The sequence below is a fragment of the Notamacropus eugenii genome, chromosome X (genome assembly GCF_028372415.1).
Source record: "Notamacropus eugenii isolate mMacEug1 chromosome X, mMacEug1.pri_v2, whole genome shotgun sequence".
NCBI classification, from domain to species: Eukaryota; Metazoa; Chordata; class Mammalia; order Diprotodontia; family Macropodidae; genus Notamacropus; species Notamacropus eugenii.
Window position 1 is genome coordinate 79888382 of NC_092879.1, and position 15361 is coordinate 79903742.

Below are 15361 nucleotides of genomic sequence, written 5' to 3' on the forward strand. Positions count from 1 at the left end.
ACGATCACGGGGGGTGGGGAGGAGTAGGGGCCTCTCTCTTAGTCATTACTGGCAAGATTCTTGTGAGAGTCCTCCTTAATAGACTGATCCTTCACCTGGAAGATGGTCATCTACCTGAGAGCCAATGCAGCTTCAGAAAGGGCCAAGGAATAGTTGATATGGTGTTTACTGCCTGACAACTCCAGGAGAAATGCCAGGAGCAGAACAGAGGTCTGTACACAATGTTTGTAGATCTGACCAAGGCCTTTGACACTGTTAGTCATGAGGGCTTATGGAAAATTATGTCAAAATTTGGTTGCCCAGAGAAGTTCATCAGCGTTTTACGTCAATTTCATGATAGCATGTTTGCCTGGGTAGTCATTGATGGGGCAAAACAGAGCTGTGTGCTTGCTCCCATGCTTTTTAGCATGATGCTTTAAGCCATGTTGTCAAATGCTTTCAATAAGGATGAACACGGCCTCAAGGTCAACTACTGTACACATGGTAAGTTCTTCAATTTGAAAAGACTACAAGCCAAGACCAAAGTGGAGGGAGTGTTGGTGCACGATTTTCTGTTTGCAGATGATTGTGCACTCAGTGCAGCCTCTGACGCTGAGATGCAACAAAGTATGGATCAATTCTTTGCTGCCTGTGCTCATTTTGGCCTAATAATTAACACCAAGAAAACACAGGTGATCCATCAGCCACAATCACACCATCTATACATGGAACAAATAGAGATGTTTTGAATGCTGTGGATAAGTTCACTTACCTTGGTAGTGTACTTTCCAGGGATGTACACATTGACAATGAGGTTGATGCACGCATTGCCAGAGCTAGCTCAGTGTTTGAGAGAGAAGAGATATTAGACGGACTACCAAACTGAAAGTCTACAGAGCTGTTGTGCTGACCTCATTGTTGTATGCCTGTGAAAAGTGGACAGTCTACTAGTGCCAGGAAACTGAATCGCTTCCATTTGAACCGTCTTAGGAAGATTCTGAAGATCACCTGGCAGGATAAGATACCAGACACTGAGGTGCTTGCTCAAATGAACTGCCAAGCATTCAAACTATGCTTCAGAGAGCAGAACTCTGATGGGCTGGCCATGTTGTTTGAATGCAAAATGTACACTTGCCAAAAAGACTATTTTATGGAGAACTCGCATGGGGCAGGTGATCACATGGTGGTCAGAAGAAGCTATACAAGGACACTCTCAAGGTCTCTCTCAAGAACTTTGGATTGTCTATGTAACATGGGAGACACTAGCACAGGACCTCTCAGCATGGTATGCCCACATCAGAAAGGGTACTGTGCTCTGTGAGCAAAGCAGAATTGAAACAGCACAAAGGAAACATAGGATGCACAAATTTGGAGTAGCCACCCCAAATATTTACACGGACTATCTGTGCCCAACCTGTGATAGAGCATTCCAAGCTTGTTTTGGTCTGATCAGCCACAGTCGGACACAGTGAAACTTCACTTTATCATGGTGATGTCATTTTGGTCCTCTTTGAGAACAAGGACAGCAAACATATCATAGATGAGAGGAGCAAGTCATGAAGAGGTCAAGTGACTTTTAAAGTAACACTGGAAGTTCATAGAGGAGTCCGGACTAGAATTGAAACTTCTGGATTTGAGGCCAAGGTCTTAACTACAGAGAAGGAGGAATTGCTTTAATGGATAGGACTGCCATTTTGAATATTTCCTAGAATGGCAATTACTATATAATAGTGCAATAGCGAACATTTCATTACCTAATAGTGTTTGCCATTCTCTCCTCTCGGACATTCCTCCTCTCTGTTTTCATGACATACCTAGTGGACCCATCCTTCTCAGTCTCCTTCAGTGGATCATCATCATCTATGTCATGCCCCTTGAGTTGACCGGGGGGGGGGGGGGTGGGGGGGTGGGGGGGGGTGGGGGATGGGCCCCAAGGCTCTAGCCTGGGCCCTCTGACCTCATAAGCTCCCATGTATTTAATTATCATCTCTATTAAGATGACCTCCAGATCTGGCAGGTAGTGATTAGTATGTTTGTTGATTGGTTAACTGAGTTTATTGCAGTAAGGGATGGTTAGTTTTTCAATATAGAGACTAAGAACATGAAAAGCCAAGAAGACCACTATGACACGATATATTAACACGAATATCAGAGGTAGATGGGAGTAGTTCAGCCCTATCATTTTACACATGAGGCAACTGAGATCCACAAAAGTAAAGTGACTTGTCCAAGGTCACAGAACTACTGGCAGAACTGAGACTAGATCCTGCCACTGGACCATGTGACAAAAAAGAGTTCCATTTCCATATTTCTCAGCTTATTTTGTCTTTTACTTTTAATTTATTCTGTTTGTGCTGATTTTCCCCAGAGTTACTGTTTGACTCTTTAGAAATTTATATTTTAATGGACAGTGTATTTCATCCTATGTCTCTCTCCTAAGAGAAATTTAGTGGGAACCTGATTAGAATTATTCTTATCAGTAGATGGCAGTGTCTCACCTTCCTTGTGTCCTTGAAAACCTATGATAGTTTACAATGCCTTTTCTTTCTTAAAAAAGTGACCTTTGGGAAAAGAGAAAAAGCCTGCTTTATTCCTCTCACTATATGGCCAGTATCACTTGCTGCCCAGCTATTTGGAGAAAAATGTAGCAAATGCTTGGGTCACTAGGAAGATCTTTTACCAGTGAGAATCACTCAGTCGCTAAGAATATATGGAGGTCTTACAGTGTTAAAAGGCAACAAGCCAAGGTCCTTAAGCCTGGGTAGTTGGCAATCTAGTTGGGCAAATGGGAGCAACACAGTTAAAATGATAGAGATAGGAGCACCAAGGAATTGTGTTCAGTTGGGTGGTCTTGGGCCAAGACTCTTGGAATCTGGTATAAGTTCACAAGAAAGACGAGCCAACAAGGAGCCACGGCTCTTTGTGGAACTAACTTCGTGGCAAAGTTGAAACTTAAGCTGAACCATGGAGGGGCAAAAGGATTTTGGGTAAGGGAAGGGAAAGGTTACTCCTTCAGTCATTAAATCATGGAATGTTAGAACTGGAAGACACCTCAGAGATCAGTTAGTCCATTCCAGTTTGAGAGAGGAAACTTTAGCCCAGAGAGGGGAAGTTATTTGTCTAAGACCATGACATTCTTTCAAGTGTGGTGAACTCTGACCCTTTAATTCAGGCAGTCTCATTCCTAGGCATCTACCTAAAGGAAGTGAAAGATGAAAAGAAAGCTCTCATCTATGCCACAATTTTGATAGCAGCCTTTTCTGTGGTAGCAAAAACAGTGAAAGCAAATTGGATGCCTGTCGTAATTCACAAGCACTTATGAAGTGCCTGCTGTGTGCCAGGAACTGTACTAGAGAAAAAGACAAAAGTGAAACAGTCCCTTACCAGAAACATTTAACCAAACTGGTCTAGTAATAATAAGAACACTAACTATGAGGACAACAGCTAATATATCATACATAGCACTTTACCAATATTATCTCATTTGATCCTTCCAGCGACCCAATTGAGGAAACTGAGGCAGACAGCACTTAAGTGACTTGCCCAGGGTCACATAGCTAGTAAAGGGCCTAGAAATACTAAATTACCCCTCAAGAAACCTCCTTACCCAAATGTACACAGCAGTGACCAAGTACTAAGACAAATAACTAGTACGTAAGGAATATGGGAAATATTGGATTAATGCCCCACCTGGATCACCCTCCGACAGTTTCAGTAAAAAAATCCATGATGTTCTCTTTTCATGGAGGAGGTTCTAGCATGAAACAGTAAGTTCTTGCTTGCTTCTAGCTAGGGAAACAGTTGTACTAGGTTCCCAGTCTTACATCTTCCTTGACCCACATCTCTGGAAAGGCCTGGCAGTGGCAGATTGGCCCCACAGTGGCTTTCAGAAAGAGCTTTTTGTACCAGGGTAGGCCCATATCCCTCTTGTATTTCTGACTTTGGGGCCAGCAGCACTAGCCTATGGGTAACATCTTCAGAGTCCAGTTGACCTGACTCAGGTTCATTTCCTGGGTTGTAACCAATAGCTTGGTGCATGCTTTCCTATACATTTTCTTTTGGTCCTGTGATTTCATTAATGCAGAAAACACCCAGTGAAGAGACTCTCTTTACCAGTATAGATTAGCACCTACTCTGCAATTTAACAGTCTTAGAGTTCATTGTGAGCACTGAGTAGTTATATGACTGAGCCTGGGCCATATAGTAGTATGGGATAGGGAGTTGGGGGTGGGAGGAGGAAAGGGAAGGGGAGGTTCCATCTCAGAATTTCATGCTTAGACTGGCTCTTTAACCACTTGACCACCTTGGCTTTCTTCTTCTTAATAAGGTTCAGGTTGTTCCTTAATTACAGATTTTACACTTGCCCACCCTGAAGATAAGGCCCTTTGGGAGATTACCTTACTTCTTATCTCTATGAGCTTCATATTTCATTATGGGAAGAGCTACCATAAAACTGACAGAGACTTAGAAACTCTTAATACAATTCTCTCACTTGAAAGAGGAAGAAAGTGAGGGTCAAAGTCCTGTAGCTGGAGAGTGGCTCTGTCCCATGATTCAGGCTAGTAAAGATTTCACTATTCACTTGTATACTCAACACTGATCTTCTAGATCATTGTTGCAAATGTATTCAGTTAGACTGGCGCTAGTATCCCTCTCTTTCTCCCCCACCCCCGAATTCCACACTTAGTATTTCTTCATTGAGAGAAGGGTCTGTTTATCCAATTCCTATCCCTAAACCAATTCCCTGTCCGATATAAGACTGTCTTCCCAGTCCCATGGTCATCAGTTTTTAACAGCTTTTGGGGAAACAACCTTGTGTAACACATTGTCTTTCTGCTGTCAAAGAGCTTTCCATGTATTGTATGTTGTCTCCATGATTAGAAAGCAAGCTCTTTTGAGATCAGGGGCTGTGTGTGCATGTGCGCATTTAGGGGGTGTGTGTGTGTGTGTGTGTGTGTGTGTGTGTGTGTGTGTGTGTGTGTGTGTGTGTCCCTAGGGCTTGGCACAGTACCTCAAACATACCTACCAAGGATGAAGCCAGGTAGTGTGTGTCCTACCTACTTCACAGAGTTGCTGTGAGGTGCCTAAGTCATAGGGACAGAAACCAAAAAATAAGACAAATCTGTCCCTCTAGACACTTAGACTCAGGTAGCAGGTGGTGTGTGCCAGAAGAGTGATACTATATGCTACAAGAGTTCAGGGGAGGGGGTGATCAGAGAAGAATTGCCGGAAGAGATGGCAACAAAGTAGTTCAGGGGAGGAGGAATTCAATAAGTGGGGCTTGGTGGGGGGAGTATCTTAGTCAAGTAAATAAGAGAAAAGGGTATGAGAAGTAGCTAAGAGTAAGCCTGTGCTCCTTGAATAATGAGGAAGCAACTCCTAGTGCTCTGGTATTTCAAGGTCTGAGAAACACTTCCCCTTCCAGTCACCTTGGGAGGGTGGGAGTACACATATAACCTCCCCCGTTTTATAGATGAGAAGGCTGCATTTCTGTGAAGCTAAATGTTGTGCTCATTAGCATACAGCCAATACGTTTCAAAACAGAATTTGAAACAAAGTTTCTCCAGACTCCAGAATCAGCCTTCTTTCCTCCACACCACGTAGTCTCACTTGGCAGAACTATGAGTAAGAGGGTAGTTGAAGATTAAGTCTGGTGAGCGGCAGGCGACTGCCAGATCCTGAAGCCCCTCAATATGGTGAGTAACTATTTTGTTTAGTGAATAAGAGAGAACATTTGGAAGGCTTTTCCCCAGGATGGGCAATAGGACAAAAGAGGTGTTGGGCAAGAAATTGAGAAAGAATTTAGAGGAACAGGTGCACGTTTGGGTGGTTAACGAAGCCACAGAAATAAATGAGAGCCCTAAGGGAGAGAATGCAGCGAGAAGAGGGCTAAGGACAAGGAGAGCCCCCACATTTTGAGGGGTAGGAGGAATGAAACCTACAAAGGAGGAAGGGAAGGGACTCTCAGAGATGTAGAAAGATCACAGAAGCCAGAGAAGGTAAGATTTTCAAAGACCAAGTTTTCCATATCCCCCAATGTTGTGGAGTGGTTGGTGAGAATTTAATGGGCCAACCAGGATTTCTCTATTTACTCTTTTCCCTTTTTTTTTGTGGTGGGGAAAGAAAGGGGGTGGTGTTGAGGGGAGATAGTTGCTATTTCATCTGTGTTGGGAAGAATTACCTAGTATTGGAACTCTTTGCACCAATGCAGATTTGTAAACTGTACCTTAGAGGCTTGCCTGGGGATACAGAGACATTAAATGCCTTGCTCATATGGCCAGCATGTGTGTTGAGGCAGGATTTGAACTTGATTCTAAGGCTGGACCTCAATCCATTATGTCCTGTTGCCTCTCATTTCCGTTTTCCCTAATGTTCATTGGATCCACTTTTGAATCATCTAAAAAGGCTTCTGCCATTTTGGTTGTTTTGGGCTTTTCCCCATTCCTAGGATGGAGACTGGACCTGTGGGTGATCACCCAGGTTCACACAACTAGCGTATGTCAAAGGCAGCACTTGAACCCAGGTGTCTGAGTGTATGTAAGGTGGATTTTAGTGTAAGTAAGGTGGATTTTAGTGTATGTAAAGTGAATTTTTGTTATTTCTCAGAGTTCAGGTTCCCAAGATCCATAGTCATAACAATCAGCCATTCCTAAGTACTAGATATGAGTTCCCAGTTATGGTTCAAAATATGCTTGAACCATGCTTGCACAGTTATATAATGGTAAATAACATAAACATCCACTGCGGCTGGGCAGTGACGTACAGGAATGAGGTGATGTAAACTTGTGAGGCTATTGCTGGCAATCTGCCGCCTTTGTCTGTTGGCCTATAAAACAGGTGGTCACTAGATAGTCAGTGGGGAACCCTTCGGGTTGAATGTACAAATGCTGTGTGTGTCTCAACTGGCCCCCATTGAGGCTTGGGGGAATCCCTTAGGATGGAGTGCACAAGCTGGAATGATGTGTGTGCCTTGATCGGCCCCTTATCAAGGCTTGGGCAGGGGGGATTCTGTGTTTGCCTCAACTGGCCCCCATTGAGGCTTGAGGGGGATTTTAGGGGAAGCACAAGTTGTACCTGTCTCAATTGACCCCATCAAGACATAAGGGTAGTTGCCCCCACCCCCCTTCTCATTGGCCCCTGTGAAAAGGGTGATTAGGGAATGCTGTAGGAGTTGGGGCTCCCATTATCAGCAGTCCTCCTCTGAGAAAACTAGACTAAAGTGAAATTATTAACCCCTTTTTAGTGTCTTTCCTATCTGACCAAATCAAGAGTGAATGTCTTGTGCTAGCATCCCTCAAGTGTGCTGTGTTTTATCTGTCTTACAGAGGTGTAGGCCGTTCTGTCTCTCTCTCCCCTTCTTAGTCTGTGTAATCTTGCAAAGAATAATAGGTTTTTTCACAGCCAGTGTCAACCCTCCATAAGCTGTGTAAATTTTTTTGTTACAAATTTGCTTTCATTCTAATTAGAGTGAGGTGGGAAGGGGCTGGGGCAGGAGACCACCGTCTAGAGGATGCAAAGCCAGCCTGCTGATTAACAGTGAAGCAGCTCCTCTTTGCTTATGATCCTCTGACCCAATTTTTCCAATCCCAAATTTCATCACTTAGCTATCTAGTGCACCTCAGGCATTTAAGTCTCTCCCTTCTAGGTCTGGAGATATTTCTTCATACCCTGAGAAATACAGTTGTAGACTTTCTCCGCAAAGCTTATAGTGAATTGTAATAATCCTTCCTTGCTCTCAGAGACATTAAATGTGATATACAGTGAAGAGATCAGAGCTGGGGCTGACCAAGTTCATAAAAAGCACTAAGCAAGAGTGAAATTGGTCATTTGGTGAAATAGCTGACCTGAAAGGGAAAAGGGAGAGTCACTGAGTATAAAAGAGCATAATATCTTGTCCCTTCTGGAGCCCAGCATTCACCCAAGTAAATGTCTGAGAAAAGGTTTGTTTCTCTCCTTATGCCCTGTACCCAGGTTAGTATGGCCCAGGCCTGGGAGAAATTTGGCAATATTGTGAATTTCAGAGTAGCCTGGAAGCTGAGCCATCCTTCGATCAGAAGAGTTCCCCTGAGACTGGGTGCTTGGTGCAGCTCAGAGATGAAACTAGAGACTCTGTGTGCCTTGAGCCTGAGATTCACCCCCCTACCCCGCTTCTGCCAAGCACTCCCACTATCAAGAATGACTGGAATCTAGGCAGCCTTCAGTGTGGTGGGGATGGGGTCTTTTCTCCATATCATGTACCCATCGGTCTCTTCTCTTTAGTTCTAAAAGCAAAGACCAGAGCTCTGGAAAACCAGCCACGAAATTCTCTGCTTTGTTTTTTGGAGGCAGAGGATGATGAGCCAGCAGTTAAAAGTAATGAGCTATAGTATTCTCTGTGACCATGGTCACATCACTTCACATGTGTGAGGTGAGGAGAACGATGCATTCCACCTGCCTCAAGGAATTGTTTGGGCGACGGACAGGCAGGGCAGGTGGGACGAGAAACTGGAGAGGGCTTTCAGAGCAGACCATGGCAAAGCAGCCAGCCGAAAGTGTTCAAAGGAGGGGACGGAACTTGGTGATTCTGTGTCACAAGCATCCATTATGCGCCCACTAGATTGAGGCAAGGCATTGTCTGGAAAGTAGCATGTCCTCCAGATGCTTATATTCATTCAGAGGGAGAGACACAGCACCCAAGTATCTTAAATAACTAAATAAATGCATGAAAATTGGGGGAGGGGGAGAGGAAAGGAGGTGGAGAAGGAGGAAATATTAAGCAGGGAGGGGCGGGGTCAGGGTAGGCTGCCCATAGCAGAGGGCATCTGAGCTGAGCCTGCTAGGAAGGAGCCAGAGGTAAAGAGAGAGTCTATTCCAGGCATGAGGGCAACCAGTGCAAGATATGGAGGTAAGAGATAGGATTGTTACTAATGGTGAATGCTAAAAACAATTGGGGAATTTAAACTTAGCTTCTGATATTTCCTTGCATCTGTGTCTCATCAAGGGGAGTACTGCCTTAACCCATGCAGCTTTTATCCCATACATTTGAGTTCAGCCTTTGATTTTTGAACCTGCACAGTGTGCTTAAAGCCTCCTCCTAGTTAGTTTTCAATTTCATGCATGCCGGTGGAGAGCTCTGGGCTGTTATTCTACCCTCACCCCTTTTTCTGCCTATATGTGTCCTTGATTATAGCCTTTACGTCACTTCTTGAGCACAAGTCATCGTTGCTAATATGCTGCAGCTTAGTTAGAGCCAACATACATTTTTTCCATTACCCTTTGGGTCTTCTGAGATCTCAGTGTTCCATGAGTTAGGACCATACAGCATTGGAAGGGAAATTGGGGGGTTAAGCAAATGTTTTTTGCAGCACTCAGCAGCTTGGGATCACTGAAAATTCTATGTGATTTCCCCAGAAGAATCCAGCCTCCTTTTCTCCTTCTTTCTTCTCCTCCTCATCCTCGTCCTCATCCTCATCCTCCTCCTCCTCCTCCTCCTCCTCCTCCTTCTCCTCCCCCTCATCCTCCATTCTGGGCTTATATCATTGTCCATCTGCTGCAAGTGTCCAAGATATATGTCCTAATGTACTAACTCAGCAGCCTGTGATGTGTGTCCAACTTACACATCATGATCTGGACCACGTGCATACATGCATTCTTCAGCCATTTGGTTGAGATCCATGAGAATTTAAGACTAATTCAAAATGTGGTTCCCACCCTCAGATAAATCAAACTGCTATTTCAAACTTTCTAAACCTCAGAATTCTTCTGAAAATTGCTAAACTCCAAGTCTCAAACTGTTAAAATAAAAAGGAAATAAAATAGCCCAGAATTTAAAGAGTGTCTAGCTTGCTCACCTAAGAAGTATTGGGAGGCAGCAAAGTTCTCTGCTAGATTTTTAGCATATTTTACCATTTACTGTCTCTTTGGAAATAAGTTGGTACCTTTCTTGCTTGTAAAATGTAGTGCACCGGAAAGCATTTGGACATAGCATACACGTATCAGTGCCAAAAATATGTTCTAATCTTGGAGGAGTATAGTAGCCTATTTTTCATGCCTTCCACAGAAAATGTAACTACTGTATTTTCAGCCGAGTGAGCATTTTTTTAATAAGAGTATATAAGTACAGATTGCAGGGAGGTGGGGTTGGAAAATGGGAGGAGGTAGGCATGTGGTTTATTTCCAGGGGCAAAAATAGTGGAGATTACAAGAGAGGGGCATCTAAACCAAAAGAGGTTATTAATAGTAATTAACTGTGGCGATAAATTTGTTTTATGCAGAGTTATGTTTCTGGAAGTTGCATGTACATGCAAAAGGGAGGTACATTACAAAGACCTTCAGAGAAAATACCTATTTTTCCTTTTTCTGGAGGGCCCAGCCCTTAAATGGGGAGGAGGCAAGCATTATCCTATTGTAAATCTCCACCATGCCTAGGATGGTGCTGTGGTCTGAATAGGTCTTCAGTAATTAGGAGGTGATGAAAAAGAGAGAAGATGACCATGGCCTCAGAAGACAGAGGATTAAAGTACTTGTCACATCTCCATGACCTTCCTTTTTTTCACAGTCTCAGCTCCTTTAGTGTAATTAAAGCTACAAGTAATAGCCACCAACTTGGCCAGGACACTTTCAGTTCTATATTTCCTCAGTCATATAGAATTAATAGGCAGTCCACCAGTTCATTCTTGCTGGAATCTACATCACCCAATAAGAAAAACTAGAGCTAGACTGTTTCAGGTTGGGTTTCTTCAAAACTCTGTATGTGGAGAACATTGCCACTATCCTCCTGGGGATTTCCCACTGCTTTCCTTCTTGATATACCTGGTTCCAGCCCACCGAGGCAGCAGGGCAGACAATAGCTATTGTTGTATTACCATGTTACCATCCTATTCTAGCCTTGACTTTGACCAAATTCTACATGTGCTCTGAACAAATCAAGTCTAGACTTTAATCATAGAAATTTGTACCACAAAAGGGAAACTGAATTGGGGATATTTTAGCCCACCCTACCCACAGGCCTACCCATGAGAGCTTCTGGGATATCAATGCTAACTTGCACATCATCCCTTGAACTACACACAAGGATTCTCAGAAATCAAGCACAGGTAGGCATTCCTTGCCTAAGGTTATGAAACCCTCCAACTGGTTTGTCTCACTGTAATATGGATATTGTACGGTTGTACAGCTAGAGGACTGCTGACCTTACAGTGTGGTCAGAGTGCTTAATGTCAACCTGAACATCCCATGTTTTAGAAAGTGGGATGCAAACAGAAATTGACCTCTGGCTCTCTGATCCAAAGATCCTGTCATTCTGTTAATGGGGGCAGCTAGGTGGTGCAGGGTATAGAATACCAGTGCAGGCATTGGACCTGATTTCAAATCTCACCTCAGATGACCTTGGGCAAGTCACTTAACTCCAATTGCCTCATCCTGGGCCATCTCCAGTCATCCTGATGAATATCTGGTCACTGGATTCAGATGGCTCTGGAGGAGAAGTGAAGCTGGTGACCTGCATAGCCCTCCCTCACTCAAAACAAAGTCAAGTGCAAGTCATGTCATTATTTCTCTGATGGCATGGTCTTCTTTGGTGATGAAGGACGAACACACTCACACTCATTCTGTTATTGGAATCCCATTTCCTTTCCCCACTAACCTAGGCTTAAATGAGAAACAGGAATTTTAGAAAAGTCCCTTCTCAAATTTAGATGCTTCTTGTACACAGATGCATCACTGGAGGGCATACGCCCATTGATGGAGATCAAAGATCCATCGAAGCATCATAATATTGAGCATAGTAGTCTTCCTACATGTCCCATGTATTCCCTTCTCCAGTTAAAAACGTGTGTCATCTCCAGACCCAGCCTTTATTTTTCTTCTTCAAATCAGAGTATGGTCCAGTATTTTAAAGCATAAAATAATAGTGATGAACATCATAATTAGAATGTAATCAACACATGGTTATCTGCAGCTGGATAATCCATAGAAGTTGGCATCCAACCCAGTGGGATCAGGGCACGAGGCCTGTTTTTCATGGGAATTAATCCAGCTGGCAGCATAACACCACCAAGTATTAGACGAACAGGCATGGGAATGTTGCTAGGAGGATTCACTAGCCCATGAGCCTTTGAATATAAGTTAATAAAATGTCTTAAATCTATGTCGGTCTATGTAATGTATAACTGATAGGAATGTGGACACGTTTTAGAAAGTAGCCACTCCATGACATACACAACTAGAGATATAATAGTGAACAAATTCTAGTTAGCTGACCAAGCACTCTGCTATTTCATAAAATTATTGTAGCACTGGACCTCATTGAGTAAGCTTTCTCACTCTGTAGTGCGATCACAAGAAGCTATGGAGGAAAGAAAAACAAGTATACGTTGGGATCGTAAAACAGGAAACTGCCTTTCCTAAGCCCCAAATCCAACAAACTAAGCTCATTGCACTGTATAAACCCAGAGGTCTGGCAGAGGAGCTGAAGCAAATGTAACATGTGGGCTCTTCTTGCAGTGACAAGGATAGCCAATACAGGAGATGGCAAACAAGATCTCTAAGGAGCTTGTTGGGGGATAATGGTAGGGCAGCTGAAAAGAGACCCAGTTTAGTAGGGGGAAAGTTTTAAACTCAGGTTCAAAAATCATCTTTGCAAGTAAGAGACGGAAGAGATTTTGCTGTTGTTAGGTCATTTCAGTTGTGTCTGACTCTTCATGACCCCATTTGGGGTTCTCTTGACAAAGATCCTGGAATGGTTTGCCATTTCCTTCTCCAGCTCATTTTACTGTTGAGGAAACTGAGGCAGACAGGCTGAAGTGGCTTGCCTAGGATCACACAGCTAGGAAGGGTCTGAGGCCAGATTTGAACTCGGGAAGATGAATCTTCCTGACTACAAGCCCAGTGCTCTGTGCACTATGGCACCACCTCGTCACCCTGAAAACCAGATGCTTGGCTAAACAGTAATTCATCTCTGCAAAAGATCCAGGGGTTTGAATGGGCTGCAATTTTGATAAAAGTCAGAAGATGGAAGAGATAGAGAAGCCAAAATAGCTAATGTGATGGATTGTGAGTTGTACTGAGAGAGGCCTGATGTCCTGTGGGAAAAAAAAGTGATAGTCCCAACATACTATACTGGTCCGACCACTTCTAGACCCTTATGTTCCTTTCTGGGCATCACATTTTTGAAAGGTTGATAAGCAGGAGGTTATACAGAGGAAGGCAACCAGGATAATGAGGGATCATGCTAGATGAGGACTGAATGAAGGAATTGGGGCTGCTTAACCTGGACAAGAGAAGCTGGAAGGGGAAACCTGGTAGTCATAGCCAAGGGTTTTGAAGGGCTGTCATGCAGAAGACGGATTAGCCTCATCGAATTTGACCCCAGAGGGCAGAACTTGGTGGAAGTGGCCAAGACAGATTTTGATCGGATATTGGGAAAAGCATTCTAACAGTTACAGCTCTCCAAAAGTGCAGTGGGTGCCTTTGGAGAGAGTAGCTGCCCTAGGATTGGAGGTCTTCCAGCAAAGGCTGAATGACCCCTTGTTGGGGAATTCAAATAGGGGATTCTTGTTAGGTCTGGATTCAACTAGATGGCTGCTGAAGCCCTGGCCAACTCAAAGATTTGAAAACTCTGGGACATGCCTTAGATTTCATAAGTTGCTGTACCAGTATGGTCTTTGAGAGGGAAATCTATAGATTGAGAGAGAATTATGGGTCATCCAATATAATGAATCTGTTCTCCCAAAGAAATTAGAACCCAGTGCAAACCGTGTGACATGTGTTAACATCTGGTCGAGTGCTATTATTCCAAATGTTACTGAGGGCCGCTATTATAGGCATAGCCATGGCTGTTATCACAATTCCTTTGGCAAGGATACTAACTTTCTCAGCCTCAGCTGTGGCCATATGTTTCTTCTCAAATAAAAAAAAAAATCTCCAGCACAGTGGTGTGCTGACCTCCAGAAACCAAGCTTATGATCTCGGCACAATATGGTCCGGTCACTGGGTAATTGAGCCTTGGCAGCAGCTGAGAGTTGTAGCCTTGTTACAGATATTCCTGTGCTGTTCTCAGGCTGGTGTGAGACCTCAGAGATGCAGCTGGACCTTATCCTTATTATTTTGGAAACACTTATAGTGCCAGGGCCAGGACTTGAAAGGCCAAGTTTCTGGGGCCTAGTCAAATTTGGGGACAGAATTTAAGAGGAAGAATTTCGAGCCCCGGATTGTTCCTGTACCTTCTCTCCTTTTTCCTAAATAGGTCAGGGTTGATGTTTTCTTTCCCACTATCTTAAGTCAAAGGATGTATTTTTTCCTACTTAGAAGTGAACCAAATATGCTTTCCAAAAAGGGTAGGCATAGTAGTTTCAAGCTGCGATTTCTGACTTTCATTGGCATGTAGGCATTGCTAAAGGGATTCAGTTGCTTGCTGTATTCGTGTCTTCAGCACGAAAATTGAATGCCCGCAAAGACTAGAATCTGGAATTTGCTTGTACTTTGGGGATGAGCATTGAGGTAAGACACTTAATTTGTAAGCTTGTGCATTCCACAGAGAGAAAGAGATAAAGGCTTTGAGTCTTCTGCAAGTCAGTATCCCAGACCTCCTCTCCACTCGAAAATATCACAGCTTTAGAGCTGGAAGACACCTTAGAGATCAACGAATCCAACCCCTTTATTTTATAAATGAGGTCCTGAAAGGTAGTGACATGCCCAAGTTCACCACGTGCGCTGAGCAGCAAAGCAGGGATTCGAACCCAGGTCATTCTGACTCTAAATGCTATGTTCTTCCAACCCCACCTCTTCCTTCCAAACCTCTTGAGCCAAAAGACATATTTTAACAAGAAAGGCAAATAGTTATAGAGAATGATAATATTGTCACTTACTTAGCATTTTAAACTTCCCAAAACATTTTCTTATACATTTTTTCCCTTTTATCCTTATAACAATCCTAGAAAGTACATTCCAGACGTGGAAAGTAATAGTGAGAGACATGCAGTACTTTGTCCCAAGTCACATTAGTCAGTTCCAGAGCAAGAGCGAGGACATAGGCGTCCGGACTTCCAATCCGGAGCCCATTTCTGTACTTTGATGCTTCTCGCCTGCCATGGAATCCCTTATTGGCAGAAATGATGCGTGAACTAACGTTCTAACTGCCAACCGAAAACCTGTGGGAAACAGGAGTCAGATTCTCTCCCAGCTTCAATTACTCCCTGTTTGTAAAGGAGACACCTTTGGCAGCTGTATTCATCCTTTCTGGCCTCTCCGATACCCCAGTGCCTCAGGGTACTGTTTCAGGATACTAAATAGTACCCAAGAGAGGTGAAAGTGCTTTAATGAAGCTTTATGCATTCACTCGCTCACTCACTCACTCTCTCTCATCCACTTCCTTTAGATGGGACTATGAAATGTTGCAGACTGT

The 15361-nt window shown here is 43.6% G+C and overlaps 1 protein-coding gene across 11 annotated transcripts in view; it reads left to right on the forward strand.

Moving 5' to 3' along the window:
- Positions 1-15361, forward strand: part of ZNF711 (zinc finger protein 711) — a 102439-nt gene that overhangs the window by 15988 nt on the left and 71090 nt on the right. For 4 of the 11 annotated variants that reach the window (XM_072627149.1, XM_072627151.1, XM_072627174.1 and 1 more), the window contains exon 1: positions 5580-5675. The exons of 6 other annotated variants lie outside the window; for them this stretch is intronic. In XM_072627149.1, the coding sequence (XP_072483250.1) occupies positions 5673-5675 (3 nt within the window). In that variant the 5' untranslated portion in view covers positions 5580-5672. Of the gene's footprint in view, positions 1-5579; positions 5676-15361 lie in introns of those variants that run through there. One more of the 11 variants, XM_072627177.1, reaches the window with a different exon arrangement.